The sequence below is a fragment of the Zeus faber genome (genome assembly GCF_960531495.2).
Source record: "Zeus faber genome assembly, chromosome: 2".
Lineage (NCBI taxonomy): Eukaryota > Metazoa > Chordata > Actinopteri > Zeiformes > Zeidae > Zeus > Zeus faber.
Genome location: NC_137189.1, coordinates 18,566,301 through 18,581,486, shown reverse-complemented (window position 1 = coordinate 18,581,486; position 15,186 = coordinate 18,566,301). Strand labels below are relative to the sequence as shown.

At 42.8% G+C, this 15,186-nt stretch overlaps 1 protein-coding gene across 1 annotated transcript in view; it reads left to right on the top strand.

Annotated features, from left to right (window-relative positions):
• The window catches only part of opn8c (opsin 8, group member c), a gene marked incomplete at both ends in the record, with an annotated part of 4,902 nt that extends 3,390 nt beyond the window's left edge, over positions 1-1,512 (top strand). Inside the window, 2 exons of the mRNA XM_080023392.1 lie at positions 114-445; positions 1,036-1,512. Of these exons, the coding sequence (XP_079879518.1) occupies positions 114-445; positions 1,036-1,512 (809 nt within the window). The remainder of the gene's footprint in view (positions 1-113; positions 446-1,035) is intronic.
• Positions 1,513-15,186: the final 13,674 nt, after the last annotated feature.

The window sequence follows — 15,186 nt, the reverse complement described above, 5'->3', positions numbered from 1 at the left end:
AAAATGAAAGTGTGATAGAAGGGGATTTCAAATGACGAAACAAACAAATATGGTTGATAATGTGTTGCATTTTGCTAAAAGACCACTCTTCTGGTCTTTCTGGTTCCCCACAGCGGTGTGGCTGGAGGGCACCAGCATCCGTCTGGTATGCTGCTGCATGTGGGTGGTGGCCACGGCCTGGTCCTGCTTCCCTCTGTTCGGCTGGGGGGAGTACGTGCCCGAGCCCTACGGTCTGTCCTGCACCGTCGCCTGGAGGCGCTACCACGCCTCGCTCACTGACGCCTTCTACGTCATCTGCTCCTTCGCCTGCTTCACCCTGGTGCCCATCCTCATCATCGTGGTGTCCCAGTGCCAGATCCTCTACAAGGTCTACCACTTGTCCTACTCGCTGACGGCGCGCGGTATCTGCAACAAACTGCGCTACGCCGAGAAACGCCTCTCCATGGTGAGTGTGGACGCCTCGCCTTACTCCAAATCTTAAAATCTGGTGTAAAACCAAATCTTGTTTCGAATAGGGTTGGTTATTAGAATGTTGTTATTTCAATGCTAAACCGCCTTCCTTCTATCCAAAGGGCAGAAAAAAACACACACGCACGCACACGAACATGCACACGCACACGCACACGCAGACACACACACACACACACACACACACACACACACACACACACACACACACACACACACACACACACACACACACAAAGACAGACAAACCAATAGATATATCCAAAAGGTTTGTTAGTGAATGGGTTTTGTAATTCAATTTATTTCAAAGCTTGGAAACCTCTTGACCTCTAAGTCTCTTTATGGCATGCAGCCAAAAAACAGGTTTCAAAGTATTGACTAGGAACCAATGTCAAAGTGAAGGTAATGGGATCAGCAGCAGAGTCATATTAGGTGATATCTGCCAATTAAGCTGTTAATAAATCTGATATTATTAATAATACAATAATGACTGTAATTCCCTTCTTTCGTTACGCGCTGCTGTTGCATTTCCGGCTGGGCGGGGAACCCATTTCTCTCTCTTCTCAGATGTTTTTCTGCATCAGTTTCGGCTTCATCATGGCCTGGATGCCATACGCCATCGTGTCCTTCCTCTTTATCTTTGACGAGTACAACTGGAACATGGCGCCCGAGGGCTTTGTGTTCCCCGCGCTCTTCGCCAAGAGCTCGCACATCTACAATCCCTTCATCTACTTCTACTTCAACAAGGGCTTCCAGCGGGAGCTTCGATGCCTGCTGCGCGTGTTCTGCCCGGACCAGCGGGTGGGGATCCGCTCGGCCATGGAGGTCCAGGCACCCCACCCTATCCAGATCCAGCTGCAGGAGCAGCCCAGCTTCGGGCAGCGGCAGGAGGAGAGCCAGTGCCACAGTAGGAGCGTCCACTTGGCGGAGCGCAGCAATGTTCACACCAGGGCCATCCACCCGTACCGGGGGTCCAAATTCAGGGTGACCCCCTCCACCCTGGAACACAAGAACGTGAAGGAGTTCCTGCCCATCTCAACCTGAGCGGCGGACTGGGTCAATATAGAGGAAATGCGGTTTGCCAGCAGGCATTTCAGTTTCCGGCGTTGCGGATGAGCCTGGAGCGTGACGGTCGATGGGCTCGGAGCCATTCTTTGACCGTGTGAAGGGAAGAAGAGACGCCGCCCTGGCCCTGCATTAGGTTTCCACGGTTCCAGTGGACAGAGAATGTCAAACGCCTTGCGTTGAGCTGTACCATAGTGTACATATTGTAAACTACGCTGGGTTGTGCCGTCTGTCTACGTGTACGAAGTTGCCACACATGGTTGCTTTATTGAAATGAATCTTAATTTCGACAGTTTGCCTCGAGCGGTAAAAATGGCTACAGCTTCTGGCATCTTACATACAACATTTTCAGCCGATTTTAAACGTGACATTCTATCGTGTGTTTGACCTTTGTCTGACTAGGCCTACGATCACACCACTATTTAGTGATGAAAAGTTCAGCTTTGTTTTTTGATTCACCTATTCACGAGTGACTTGTTAAAAATGATGAGTTCAGTTTTCCGACTCTTAGTTTGTTTGATTCAGTCGGTGTAGCAAGAGTTAGAAGAGTCGGTCCAGCTCTGAATTTTGCATGGAATTCTCAACAAGAAGAATTTAATTCCGTCAAAATTATTTATTTTGATGTAACGCAAAGGACGACTGTTTTGCTATCAGTACATTCGCTTCCGACAGCGACGTAAATCGTTTTTCATAGAGTTAAATCCTGGTGAACTTTCCGAGGCGAAATCCCAGAGTCGACCAACAGCAAACAGAGTGCGCTCTGCATTAAGTCTCGAGGCCGAAGTTACGCTGTGCTCACTGTACATTTCCTTACGTTTCTTTTACTCTCTACAGTTGGCGGGCTACCTAGCATGCTAACCACTTATGTAGCTTTAGCACCAGAATGGCCTACTTTGCAAAGACACACAAAGGAATTCCCTGGTGTGATGGTTCTGGACAGTCCTAATGGAGTCTCCCAGAGTATAATTTGGGGAAACAATATCATCAATACCTTTTATATGAAACACACAATGGTCAATGGCACTTAGATTAACTCGTGGACACTCATAGACAAGACAATCTTTTCTCTGAGTCATTGCCATTTCAAAGTAACCAAATGCAACTGCATTTGGCCACATCGGTTGAAGGACATGATTTCCTTTTCAAACACCAAACCTCACGACTACTTACCTTAGTGAGTCAACTGTGACCTCAATAATGAATCGTGATCTTTCAATGACGTTATGATGTGTACTTGTGTTGTACTGTGTACTAACTTTTGAAGATCTTATTGTCTATTGCAGCGTTTCCCAAATTGTGGGCTACCCCCTGGTGGGCCGTGGAGGTACTTTTTGCAATGAATATATTAAAAGTGCTTCAGTTTCAATTTTGTAATAAAGATTTAAATTACCACATAATATTTATGATTAAATATTTACATTTTAAAAAAAGCAATCAGAACTAATAAAACAATTACGTTAAATTACGTGTTATTCTTCATTTGTCTGAAGTATTTTTGATGCGGATCGTGTCTCGTCCCGGGGTTGTGATTGAAGGTTTGGGTGGGATGCAGAAGTATTTCAGATTTCACATTTGAACGCGCCATTCTTACGTTTGGGAATGGCTGATCTGTATTGAACGCTACACCCCAAGAAGAAACAAGATTGCAGAAATAAATGATGATGCGTTTCTTCATGGTTATCCAGTTTCCTTTTCATACATATAGTAACACACAGGATCTCATGTTGAATCTCAAAGGATAGATTCGCCATTTTTCATCCCAGGCCTTATTCAAGGCCTCATTGTTGGTTCATGTCCCATTTTCTTCCCCTGGAATATTCCAGGCTGGTCAGCACCACTGTCCTTGTGGACTCTGATTTGGATCCCACCAATTGTCTTCATCCAACCCGCTTGGCCTACAGAGTAGCACCTGTTACTTTATACTACTTTATTCAGATTGAAAAAGTGAGACTTGAGGCGTATATGGATCCGAAAATTAGGATCCTTTACAGCTGAGAAAATGTATTATTTGATCAAAGCAATACTATGTTACTTTTTTTTTTTTAAGGTCGATAGTCTCGCCGGCGAGGCCGCAGGTAAAAAGAAGTGACTTTGTTTATAAATCTCTCTCTACCTCCGTGTGATTTTATCATACAGTACACGCGCGGCAGAACAAAATTGCCACAAACCTTAGAATAGCGACTTTTTGACTTTCCTATTTTGAATAATACGATATATATTAAATGAGGTTAGATGTGACATTAGGTTAGACCTTGCATTTGCTCTCCCTGTCGGTCCCTCCAAACCAACACCTATTTATCGCTCCCGGATCCACATCCTTCCGTTCAGACATGATGCTGTTTTGCATAATGACATCGCACCCTGCGGTGACGCCACCTCACAGCAGGGTTTGTTTCACCTTCTGACTTGCGCCTGCGAGCCGATCTGACAGGCCGAGCGCATCTGGTACCTACACCGGTCGGTTTATAACATGAAACATGACGGATAAGGTTCAAATTGGTCCACTACCGGACACCGGACCATTTACGACAGTGGCGTATAGGTGCAATTTGCATTCAGAAACTGTAGGGGGCGCCAAATTCTGAACGTTACACAGTTCTACCTTAAATAAAATACATAAATTAAATATTAAATTAAAATGTATATATGTGTTTTATTTTGCAGATGGTAGCTCACTTTTCTATTTTAATTTTTTTTCCATCATTTTTATTTTTGTATGTTGGAAAAGTATTATATAAAAAATATTTGACACCTAAAAACACCTTCAAATTATCTCCTGGTGCCGCTGACAATTAAGTAAACACCTCTTTTTTTCCTACATTTTTTTTTGTAAGAGTTTATTTATTTTATTTGTTTATTTTGTATTTGCTAAACTAAAGCAACAGCCCTTCGCCTTTACAAGCGGAATGAACAAATATATTAAAATGAATACAAATATTAACACAAATATTTAAAAAATATGAGCTTTCGTCAGAAAAATGTTCAGGGAGTAAAATGTAAAATGTGTGTGCTGAACAAGGAATGTGCTAAAACTCAATTTGACACTTTATATAATTTAAGCCAGGAACTAAACTTTAATAATCTAATATAGTGATCTGTGGAAACAGACTGGTACTGGGGGAAACTTTAACGTCTGAATGTGTTAAAATATGATTCCAAGACAATGCTTTACCTAATAGGTTTTATTAATCATGTTTAAGAAATGTGAAATAGACGAAAGACCTCCATATAAATGCCTGTCGCTCAACAAAATATTCTCAAATTTGTGCTGGATTGCTTACATTTAAATATAACTTCCTGGCCTTTGCCCTTTAGCTGCGGTGGGAAGTCGGTTATAGAAACCTGTGACAGCTTGTGGAAGTCTCTTGCCATGGACACCGGGCAGCCATGCCTGTCCCTCGGTACATCCCACAGATTATGTAATCACCCGACAAAGGGCTTGTGGATGAAAGAAAAAACAGCCTCTCTCACTTTTCATTGAGATCATTGTCTGAAATTAAAAAAATTAAAATAAATTGTGCATAGCACATTCACAATTTTCAATAATTACACATTCAATAACACTTTGAGATGCAGAGTAAACAAAAGTTAGTTAAGGAAAATGTAAACATATTTGTGGTCTTTGATTTTTTTAAATATATATATATATAATAAAAAGACGTACGTTCTGGACACTGCAAGAAACTATTTTTTCCAGAAACTTTTTCTGTATTATCACAAGTATCAGATCCAGGGCACGTCTAGGGTGGTGAAAAAAGCCGTCTAGCTGTTCTGTCTGGTTGAATTCACCACCGAATGTAATAAACAATTCATACATCACAATAAACTACTGAAAAATGGAATCCATCCCATCTTGCCTAGGATTGGCGACACGCTGGTCTTTTGTCCGTCTTTGAGCAGAGCCGTTCCACTCTCCGCCAAAGGAGAGCCATCGTACGGAACGGAAGGATTCATATCAGATAGCGAACCCACATCCTGTATCATTTCTGTCAGGTGCGAACATTGTGCTCATATAAGAGATTTCAGATATGCGGAAAAACAGCGTCTTCCTTCAAAGCCGCAAGTTAGAAGTCTTTTCATGTTCGACATCAAATGGCATACAACAAAATGAGAGTAATAGCCTTGTCTTTTCACTGAGACAAATGGATAATACCCTGTATTTGCTAATTGGCCTTGAGGTAATGCACAGCGACAAAGTGGGCTGCCCCTCCCTTTGAGGTGGCATTAGGACCAGATCAGAGTGACCCAATATCACAGGCAATTCTGTGTTGTACAATATGCTGTATCTCAAATAGTCGGTACTTACTTGTTGACGGCTTCTTCATCACAAATCTTTATTCTTTCTTTTCAGCTCATCCATCCACCAATTCATCCAACCATGCGTCCATCGATTGACCCTTCCTTCCGTCCAACCATCCATCCACCAATCCATCCACCATCAGCTTTTAACAGTGCTGTATGTCTAGCTAGTTGTTGTTTAGTCAATATGATACCGCAGTAGGCATAGGGAAATCTTTATATTACTATATATAACAATTAATAATAAAAATAATTCCAACAAGGTTCATTAAATCAAACTATATGGTCCTGAAATGTATGAGCTCAAGGCTTCCAATAGAGCTTCCTGGTGAACGAGCCAAAACAAGCTTGTTCCACTTAGAAGTAACGTTTAACGTCACTTGAAACATTTCACCTTTAGTGTTAGTTTAACATTCAGTGATCAACGCTACAATAAAGTGGACCTGCACTACAAAATGGTCCAAAAGGAATTCCCTCACGATTAAGAAACTGCGGGGTAAAAAACGATGCACTGTCTAAATTCCAAATGGAAAACTTCACATGCACCGCTATCTCTATTAAGAAATAGAAATTTCTTTGGAAATTGGCGAGACTGGGACGATGACACGGCCGATTATGTGCAAGGCCTTTGAGTCGATCTCTGGAATCCATTACTGTAATAATACCCTCATAACTTCTGGACAAGAGCACCATAGAGTCATATGGAATAAACAGCGTTACAAGTTTAATATGGACACATCCCTCAAAGAGAGTGACAGCTGGGAGGAAATGCTAGAACGTTTAAACAACACACAGGTGTTGAGTATGACTTTCAGAAGACTTCAAGGGCAGAACGCAAATTATGGCTCCAGAGACAGCACATGTTTTTTTTGTAAAATATGTTGATGAACCTCCTCTTTAAAAGGTTATTTATAAGTAATTACTAATTGCATTAGAGTGAGGTTTATGCAGGATTTTCCTATATAAAAACCTGTACACCCCGATGGCTAGAACAGAGGTTTTAGTATTTTTTTTGTGTTTTCGTGTCAATAAAAGCAATCCCAAATGGCATTTGTTTTTGTATGAAAATCCTGTTATTATTATTATTCCCTTGTTGAAGAGAAGAGCGCCTTAACACCTGAATCAATATAACAATATGTTATATTGTGTAGCTTTAGCCTTAACACCTGAATCAATATAACATATTGTTATATTGATTCAGGTGTTAAGACTAAAGCTATACGCCTAAAACAACAAATATATAATACATTGTAATTACTATAATTACACGGGAAAAAAACAAAAGAAGCAGCAGAATAACAGAAACAGAAAGACGAGGAGACCCAAGTGTCGATTTTCAGACAAGTCATGTAATCTCCTTTGGTTTTGCCCTCACAATGCATTGCGGAATACGCTTGTAGTGTCTAATCCGTAATGTACAATGTTTGCATATCACAATATTTCACCAGGTGTAGTATGCCATCCTGGCACCTTTTGCATACTATCGGAGCACATCATGGATTTGGACGTACTAAACATACCAAACACATATACATATTAATTTGGCTGACTACATAGTGTGTGGCGTAAAGGAAGGAGGCGAGGGCATAAATTAAAAAAAGCCAATCTGGGCTTTAGGAGGAAAATGGCGTGTAACAAGAGAGGCTGGTGGCAAGGGCTGAATGGCAAGGTATGACCGCTATGACCGGGTCGCACGACAGGGGCCATGATAAGGTCAGAGGCATAAAGGTTTGAGCACAGACAGGCAGCTGTCGGAGGGACAATTTTCTCAAAACCCCAGAATACTGGATGATTTTGGACCAGTAGCACGAACATCCCTGCGCCATTCCAAGCCACCATCTTCTGGACCAGCACCTCGAGGTACGACAGACCCGCGCTAGACGTCCATTTAATTAGCCCATTATCGGGCGATTGTGTGTGACAATTATGTCTGTTTCAGGCCTCATTGTACGGGTTGATTGATTTTTAGAAGACGCACACACACACACACACACACAAACACGCACATACACACACGCACACGTTAAGATGGGGAAAATAAGAAGTAACTTGGAACTGTTATTGATGGGGAAGTTGACGTTATTTTCAGCCCAACACACTGATGTCATTTGCAAGAGAGTTTGACAGCTGTGGTATTTTCTTTGTGAAATTTGATAATGTTGTGTAAACAGCATTAAGAGTTGCACTATGGATTTGAAACCTAAAAACTTTACATAAGTATAACATAACATACATAACATTACATAAGTATAAGCCCCTCTGATTAATTAAAATATCTTTTTTAATGTTTTAATTTTATCTAATTACCCTAATGACCAATGTTTTAAAAGACTAAATAAATACTAAATAAAATATAAATGTTGCAAGCAGGTATTAATGCTGTGAAGGTTTTTGTCCTTTGCATATCAAAACACATACACAGGATGGGCCTTTCTTAATCAAGGCTAAACAGGCAGCTTTATTGTCAGCCGAAACCAAATATATCGTCGGAAAAGCCTTGTGTTGGAGAGTAACCAGACAGGGAATTTCCAGTAATTTCCAATATTCCTACTGAGCTTTGAAGTGGCTATGGGGATCAACCTTTTCACTTTCACACAAAGCTCGTCTGCTTTTTATAAACAGTGACACACAGATACTGTGAAATAACAACTTCAGATAAATTACATTTAGCAGACGCTTTTATCCAAAGCAACTTACAATTATTCAAACACCGACGGATGCAGCCATCAGGAGCAATTATGGGTTAAGGGTCTTGCTCAAGGACACTACAGCATGCTAGCAGGAGGAGCCTGGGATCAAACCAGCAACCTTTAGATTACTAGACGACCAGCTCTACCTCCTGAGCTACCATCCCTGCATAATAAGGATGAAAGCGAAGGATTAAGAAACAAAGTAAACAAAACCCCTTTTTTTTTTCCAATTGTGAATGGTCCGGGAATCCACACTTGGCACCCCGCTGCGGTAGCAGGGTTATATATTTTTTTACTTTGTCGTAGAACAAAACCAAACACGTTTTTGGAAACGTCTCATCTTGTAGGTTAACATTATGTAAGTTTGAAAGATTTCAGCGGACCCTAAACTGAGACCTATTGACCTTTGAACCCCGACCAGAGGTCACCTAATTGAAAGAGCTACCAAAATTTTAGTTCAACAGTTTTGGACAGCTCTGAACATGTACTTTTAGGGCGTGGTAGTATCAATAGGTGGCGCCACTTAAATGGCCCAACATGTAATACAGGGCTTTACAAATTATATATATAAATTCTGACAATGCAGGTATATTCTCCGACAAATTAACCCCTAGTAAAACCTTGCATCAGAGCTGGAGACCCAAGGGAAGGCGTGTGCGCAACTTGACAGTGCGCGCTACCCAGAGCAGATTGAAAATTGTCCGTCAGATTTTGACAAACGGTTTCAAGACTTTGCTTTACCCAAGCCAATCATTACATTTATGTGCTACCCATTTATTGTATTTTTTATTCTATATACCCTTATCAGTCCCACAACCGGGAAATTTGCGATTTCTCTGCATTTTACCCATCCTAGTATCTGACGTATCTAGGAGCAGTGGGCTGCCATATAGAGGCGCCCAGGGAGCAGTTAGGGGGTTAAGTGTCTTGCTCAAGGACACATCAGCCACGCCATATGATTTCAGAAAAAGCTGGATTGAGCGTGCTGATTTGGACAGGGAAGTCTTTTTGGGTGAGCTACGGACCAAGACAGGAGAGACTGTACAGTTTGTGTCACCGGCAAGAATAAGGTGGTGTGATGTCATGTTGGGTAAACGACAGAAAAGATTGGAGAAGAACGTAGGGTCGCCCCAGTTGGGCGGAGAGATATTAGCCACGATGAAACGTATAAAGTTGCCCCACCACAATAACATAGCACCCTGTGGGGTCCGCCTCTACGCTTGTGATTGTAAATGTTCTGAAGTCACAGATCCTTCTCTCACTAAAAGTGGACATTTCAGCGCTGATAAAATCAGAACTGAAAAATGCACTTTCCAAGGACTTCGACTTCCTCAAGAGTGAACATATAAAAGGTAAAAATATAAATAACAAACAATATGGCGGCGATCCGCTCTGAGATGGACCAAATAAGGACGACAATCAAAGAGGTGCAAGGCGGACTGTCGACATGGTCAGACGAGGTGGCAACTTTACAGACTACGGCGACTGACTTGAAGGCAGGGATGACAGAGCTTCAAACGAAATGTGACCACACGGAGGGAAGAATGAGAAGATGCAACATCAGGATAGTGGGGGTAGCTGACACGAATGAATCGATCTCTCCTGCATCAGTGTCAAAGCTCCTGATAGAAGCGCTATGGCTGGATAAAGAAGCGCTTGTGGTGCGCTCACACAGAAGCCTGGCTCCAAGAAGACCAGATGGGAAACCACGTGCCATCATAGCTAAACTCCACTACTATCAAGTCACTATCTGCTCTGGGTCAGTGGGGAGACAGTTGCTATTTTTCCAAACTACACCGCAAGCGTCGCCAGGTCCAGGGCTGCGTTTACGGAGGTAAGGAAGCTGCTCCCGTAACCGTCAGGACGTCCGGTTTGGCGTTCTGTTCCCAGCCCGACTCCGCATCACGCACAACGGAGAAGAAAAGGAGTTCACCGACGCAAATAAATTGATGTTCTACGTTAAGAAGAATATCGTCCCTACAACAGAGGTTGGAGTGTGAATATGAGACTGAGCTTTATGAGCTAATACCATGTCCCAATTTAAATCTCGCCCCAAGTGGGAAATAATTGATGTTTGCATTAATAAGAGGTGGGAGGTGAAATTGGCCTGACCAGGGGACTGTTTTTCGGTAGCTGTTAATGTTTCCTCTCCTCTCCTTTTATTTATTTTTATTTCTGGGCATTAGAGGCAGGTCACCCTCAGTTACAGGCCAGTGATGCTCTGTTTTATTCCGTGGCCAACTTTTGACCCGACTTTTGACCAGGCAATACTTGTACAATACTCGAGCGCATGGTGAGCAGCTATCTGTGCAGATGGCTAGGCTTGCCATGCAGCCTGAGTAGCATCGGGTTGTACGGAAACAGCAATAAGCTCAGGCTTCCGTTCAGCTCAGTCAGGGAGGAGTTCATTGTGGCACAGGCACGAGAACACCTGCAGTACACCACATCGAGAGACAACAAAGTGTCCGGCACAGGGATCGTCGGGAGGACGGGGAGGAAGTGGACGGCGGGAGAGGCAGTCCAGCAGGCAGAAGCTCGGCTGGAGCACAAGGCCCTTCTTGGGAACGTGGCACAGGGAAGAGCCGGACTGGGAAGCTCAACATCAACCCAATACGACACTGCCAGTGGGAAGGAGAGGAGGAAGCTGGTGCAGGAGGAGGTGCGATCTTCAGCTGAGGAGGAGCGACTGACCAGGACAATGGCGGTGCCTGGCTGAAGTGGGAACAGGCGATGGAGCGGAATGTCACCTGGCAGTACATCTGGAAGTGGAACCCCCAGAGGATTAAGTTCTTGATCCAGGGGGTTTACAATTTCCTCCCCAGTCCATCTAACCTGTTCACATGGTTAGATGGAAGTATAAACACCAGCATGTCCCCTTTGTTCCAAAACAGGTACAGTGGGGGAATTAATTATTTGATCCCTCAGTGATTTTGTAGGTTTGCCAAAGAAATGAACCTACCAAAAATTACCACTAAAATACTTTTTTCACTGAATGAAATGCAAAATTATTTATTTATTTTATTTAATGTGATTTTCTGGATTTTCTTTTTGATATTCTGTCTCTCACTGTTATAATAAACCTACCAAAAATTACCACTAAAATTATAGACCGTTCATTTCTTTGTCAGTGGGCAAACTTAAATCAGTGAGGGATCAAATAATTATTTCCCCCAGTGTACCCTCGAGCACATCCTGAGCAGTTGCTCCAAGGCACAGAGTGAAGAACGCTATCACTGGAGACACGACCAGGTCCTCAAGTGCATCGCTGAGGCAATCAGGAAAGGGGATCAGTTACAGCAGATACAGCCAGGCTATCACCATTTCTTCTGTTATATTACAACCCAAGGGGGTAACATAACAACTTATTTGTCCATGTTTATCAGGAGGGGGAGGTCGCTTTGTGATGTATCAGAGCCTCCTATACGCCTTTAAAAATAAATAGGTTAAGAAAAGTAACTAAATCAAAAGAGAATTTTCTCTTGAAATTGTATTTATTTTTATGTACAGCACTGCTCACCCACAGCTTGCGATGCTCAGAGCCATTACAGGGCTAACTTTGACTGGGCGGCGTGTAAAAGCACATTTTCATTGTTTTTTTCATTCCAGTCTTAGATTTATTTTATTTCAGTTTTTGTCCTATTTTATTCTGCAGCAGAAGTTTCTAATATCATAATGCGCTATCTGAAACATTTTCATGTAAGATGTTCGGCGGGAGCTTGAGCGGTCGGCTCTAGTTATTTCCAACACAAACACTATATGTGTGGATTTGTTTTGGAAGTGTACTATGTTCACCTTGTTTTTAAAGGTGTTGTTGGGGGGAGGTGGGGGATGCCAGACAAGCTCATCTATATGACTTAACTTGCCAGCAGTCCGTTTTACTTTTCACTTGCTGTTACGCCTTGACCTTTATAGATCTCAGGTACACAACTCTTCACGACTAACATGATTGACACCAATACTCCCAGTGGGTTGGAAAGTTGCTCGTGTTAAATTACTTAACAATCCAGTGACGTGCAAAAAAGGTATTTACACATTTAACACAACTCAAGGCAGATATTGCTCTTCTACAGGAGACCCATCTACGTACAACAGACCATTTTCGACTGAGAGGGGGGTGGGCAGGACAGACATCTTCAGACATAGTCACTCTAACTTCCACTCAAAAACTAGAGGGCAGCCATACTCATTGATAAAAATACACCATTTACAATGACAAGCATAGAGGCGGACCCCCACCACAATAAAATTGTGTTATACGTTTCCAGTCATCTTGGCCAATATTTATGCAGAAAACTGGAATAACCCCTCGTTCTTCTCCAATCTTTTCTCTCATTTACCAAGCATGACATCACACCACTTTATTCTTGCCGGTGACACAAACTGTACAGTCTCTCATGTCTTGGACCGTAGCTCACCCAAAAAGACTTCCCTATCCAAATCAGCACGCTCAGTCCAGCTTTTTCTGAAATCATATGGCGTGGCTGATGTGTGGCGGTTCCATAATCCTACTTCCAGAGGATACTCCTTCTTCTCCTCAGTCCATAAGACCTACTCCCATATAGATCATTTTTCCCTGGATAAAAGACTCCTTCCTCTCGTCACCACTTGTGATTATGGGGCCATAGTTATTTCTGATCATGTCCCCTAAACTATGAAAATGCTAATCCCTAATACACAGTCCAGTTACCACCCTTGGCGACTAAACCCTCTGCTCCTGTCAGAGGAAGCTTTCACCCAATTTATCACATCTGAGATCACACTGTCTCTCATATTAATCCAACTCCAGGAATGTCCTGCTTAACTATATGGGACACGCTGAAGGCACACTATATTTACGGGGCCAGGTCATCTCATATTGTGCGAATAAAAAAATAAAAAAACACTGTACGCCTTCAAGAGGTGGCGGAAGAGATACTGAAGATAGATAGCTTAAATAGCCATCTGCACTCTGCACACATGATGAAAAAGCGTATGTCATTGCAGACAGAGTTTGATCTCCTGACAAAGCGACAGGCTGAGTAGCTCATCTCTAAATGGCGTCATGGGGAAAAGGCTGGACGGATACTTGCTCATCAGCTACAGCAAAGAACCTCCAACAAAATGATTCCTGCCATCGATGATGAGCAAGGCTCAAAAAGCACAGGCAGCTTAAAAATGTACTCATGCTTTCAGACTTTTTAACGGTCATTGTACACCTCAGACTCACCTGTAAGCCTCTCCGGCTGGAAGATTTTTTTCAGATCCTGCGTGTCCCCTCTATAGACCCGGGGACAGCTGCTGAACTGGAGGAGGACCTCTCAGCCGCGGAGATAGCATCAGCAATTAAGTCTATGCAAAGCGGCAAATGTCCGGGGCTGGACGGTTACCCCACAGAATTCTCACACCAACTCTCCACTTTATTACTGTCAGTCTTTGAAGAATCATTTTCATTGGAATCCCTACCTCCAACTATGCGCCAGGCAGTAATCGCTCTAATCCTCAAGAAAGACAAAAACCCTCTTGAATGTGGCTCATTTCGTACAATTTTGATGCATTGCTCAAGCAATAGCATCTCAAAGACAAACACAGACAAACGGCAGCCATTGCATTTTATAACTGAAGGATTTCTTAGACAACAGCACACTAAAAAAGAACAGCTCCCTATGTGTAAGACCATCATTATATGCACCTAAATGTTGCTGCAACAATGTTTTAAAGAAAGTGTGAAGGATGCAAACGACTTTGGGCGTGTCTCCAAACTCTATGTTATTGCTATCTAAATACATTACATTCAGCAGTTTTGTCCAGAGTAATTTAGAATAAATGTTAGCTGGTTCTGTCAGACAACTTGACGGCACCACAGGCTTCCATGCCCTTATGGGCCATTACTCAAACGATGCAAAAACAAATAAAGAGAATGCTAAGTACATGTAAGAGATGTCTTTTAGACCCTTTAGGTTGTTTGGTTTAGGTTAAGGTTGTTAGCTAAAACTCTTGTGTATTTTTCACATTGAGTTTCTGATAGTTCCTTAAAGCCCATAGAAGACTTAGCAAATCACGCATGCTTGATAGAACCAATCAAACTCACCTAAAACTTGTCCACCCACATCTGCCTGCAACCATTCAGATTTGTTACACAAAAGCCTTTCTCGGAAAAAAAACTTTCATGTAAATCACATGCAATCGAAATGCTCATGGAAAATGTGTTTGTTTGTGTGTGATTAACTGTTTGCACAGTGGATGTCATCACTAACATTTTGTCATAGTATCTCAGCCCCATTTGCCCTGGAAATGGGGTGAGACAGTATGGCTTCTGTTGGGATGCCTGGCAATCTCATTATGACCAGAAAAGTGCCCCAGTGAAGTGGAAGCGGGGGATTAGGGGTAGTGGGAGGATGGAGAGATGGAAGGGATGGAAAGAGGGAGGGTTGAGCGATGGCGCTGGGGTCATACTGTGGGAGTGGGCGGGGGTGGAACTACATCGGGCCAATGCAGGCCTGGATCAAGCAGAACCCCCCCCCAATGTTTCCCTCTTTTGTCCGCATTGTTCGTTCCCCTCATTAGTCCCATGAAGGAACCCATCCTCCCGTCCCATTTAGGATGGAACCACTCCCGCTCTGAGCTCCACCGCAGAACGTTTGCACCACGTAGGATCCATTTCCAGACGTGTATGCTCGCAGCCCTG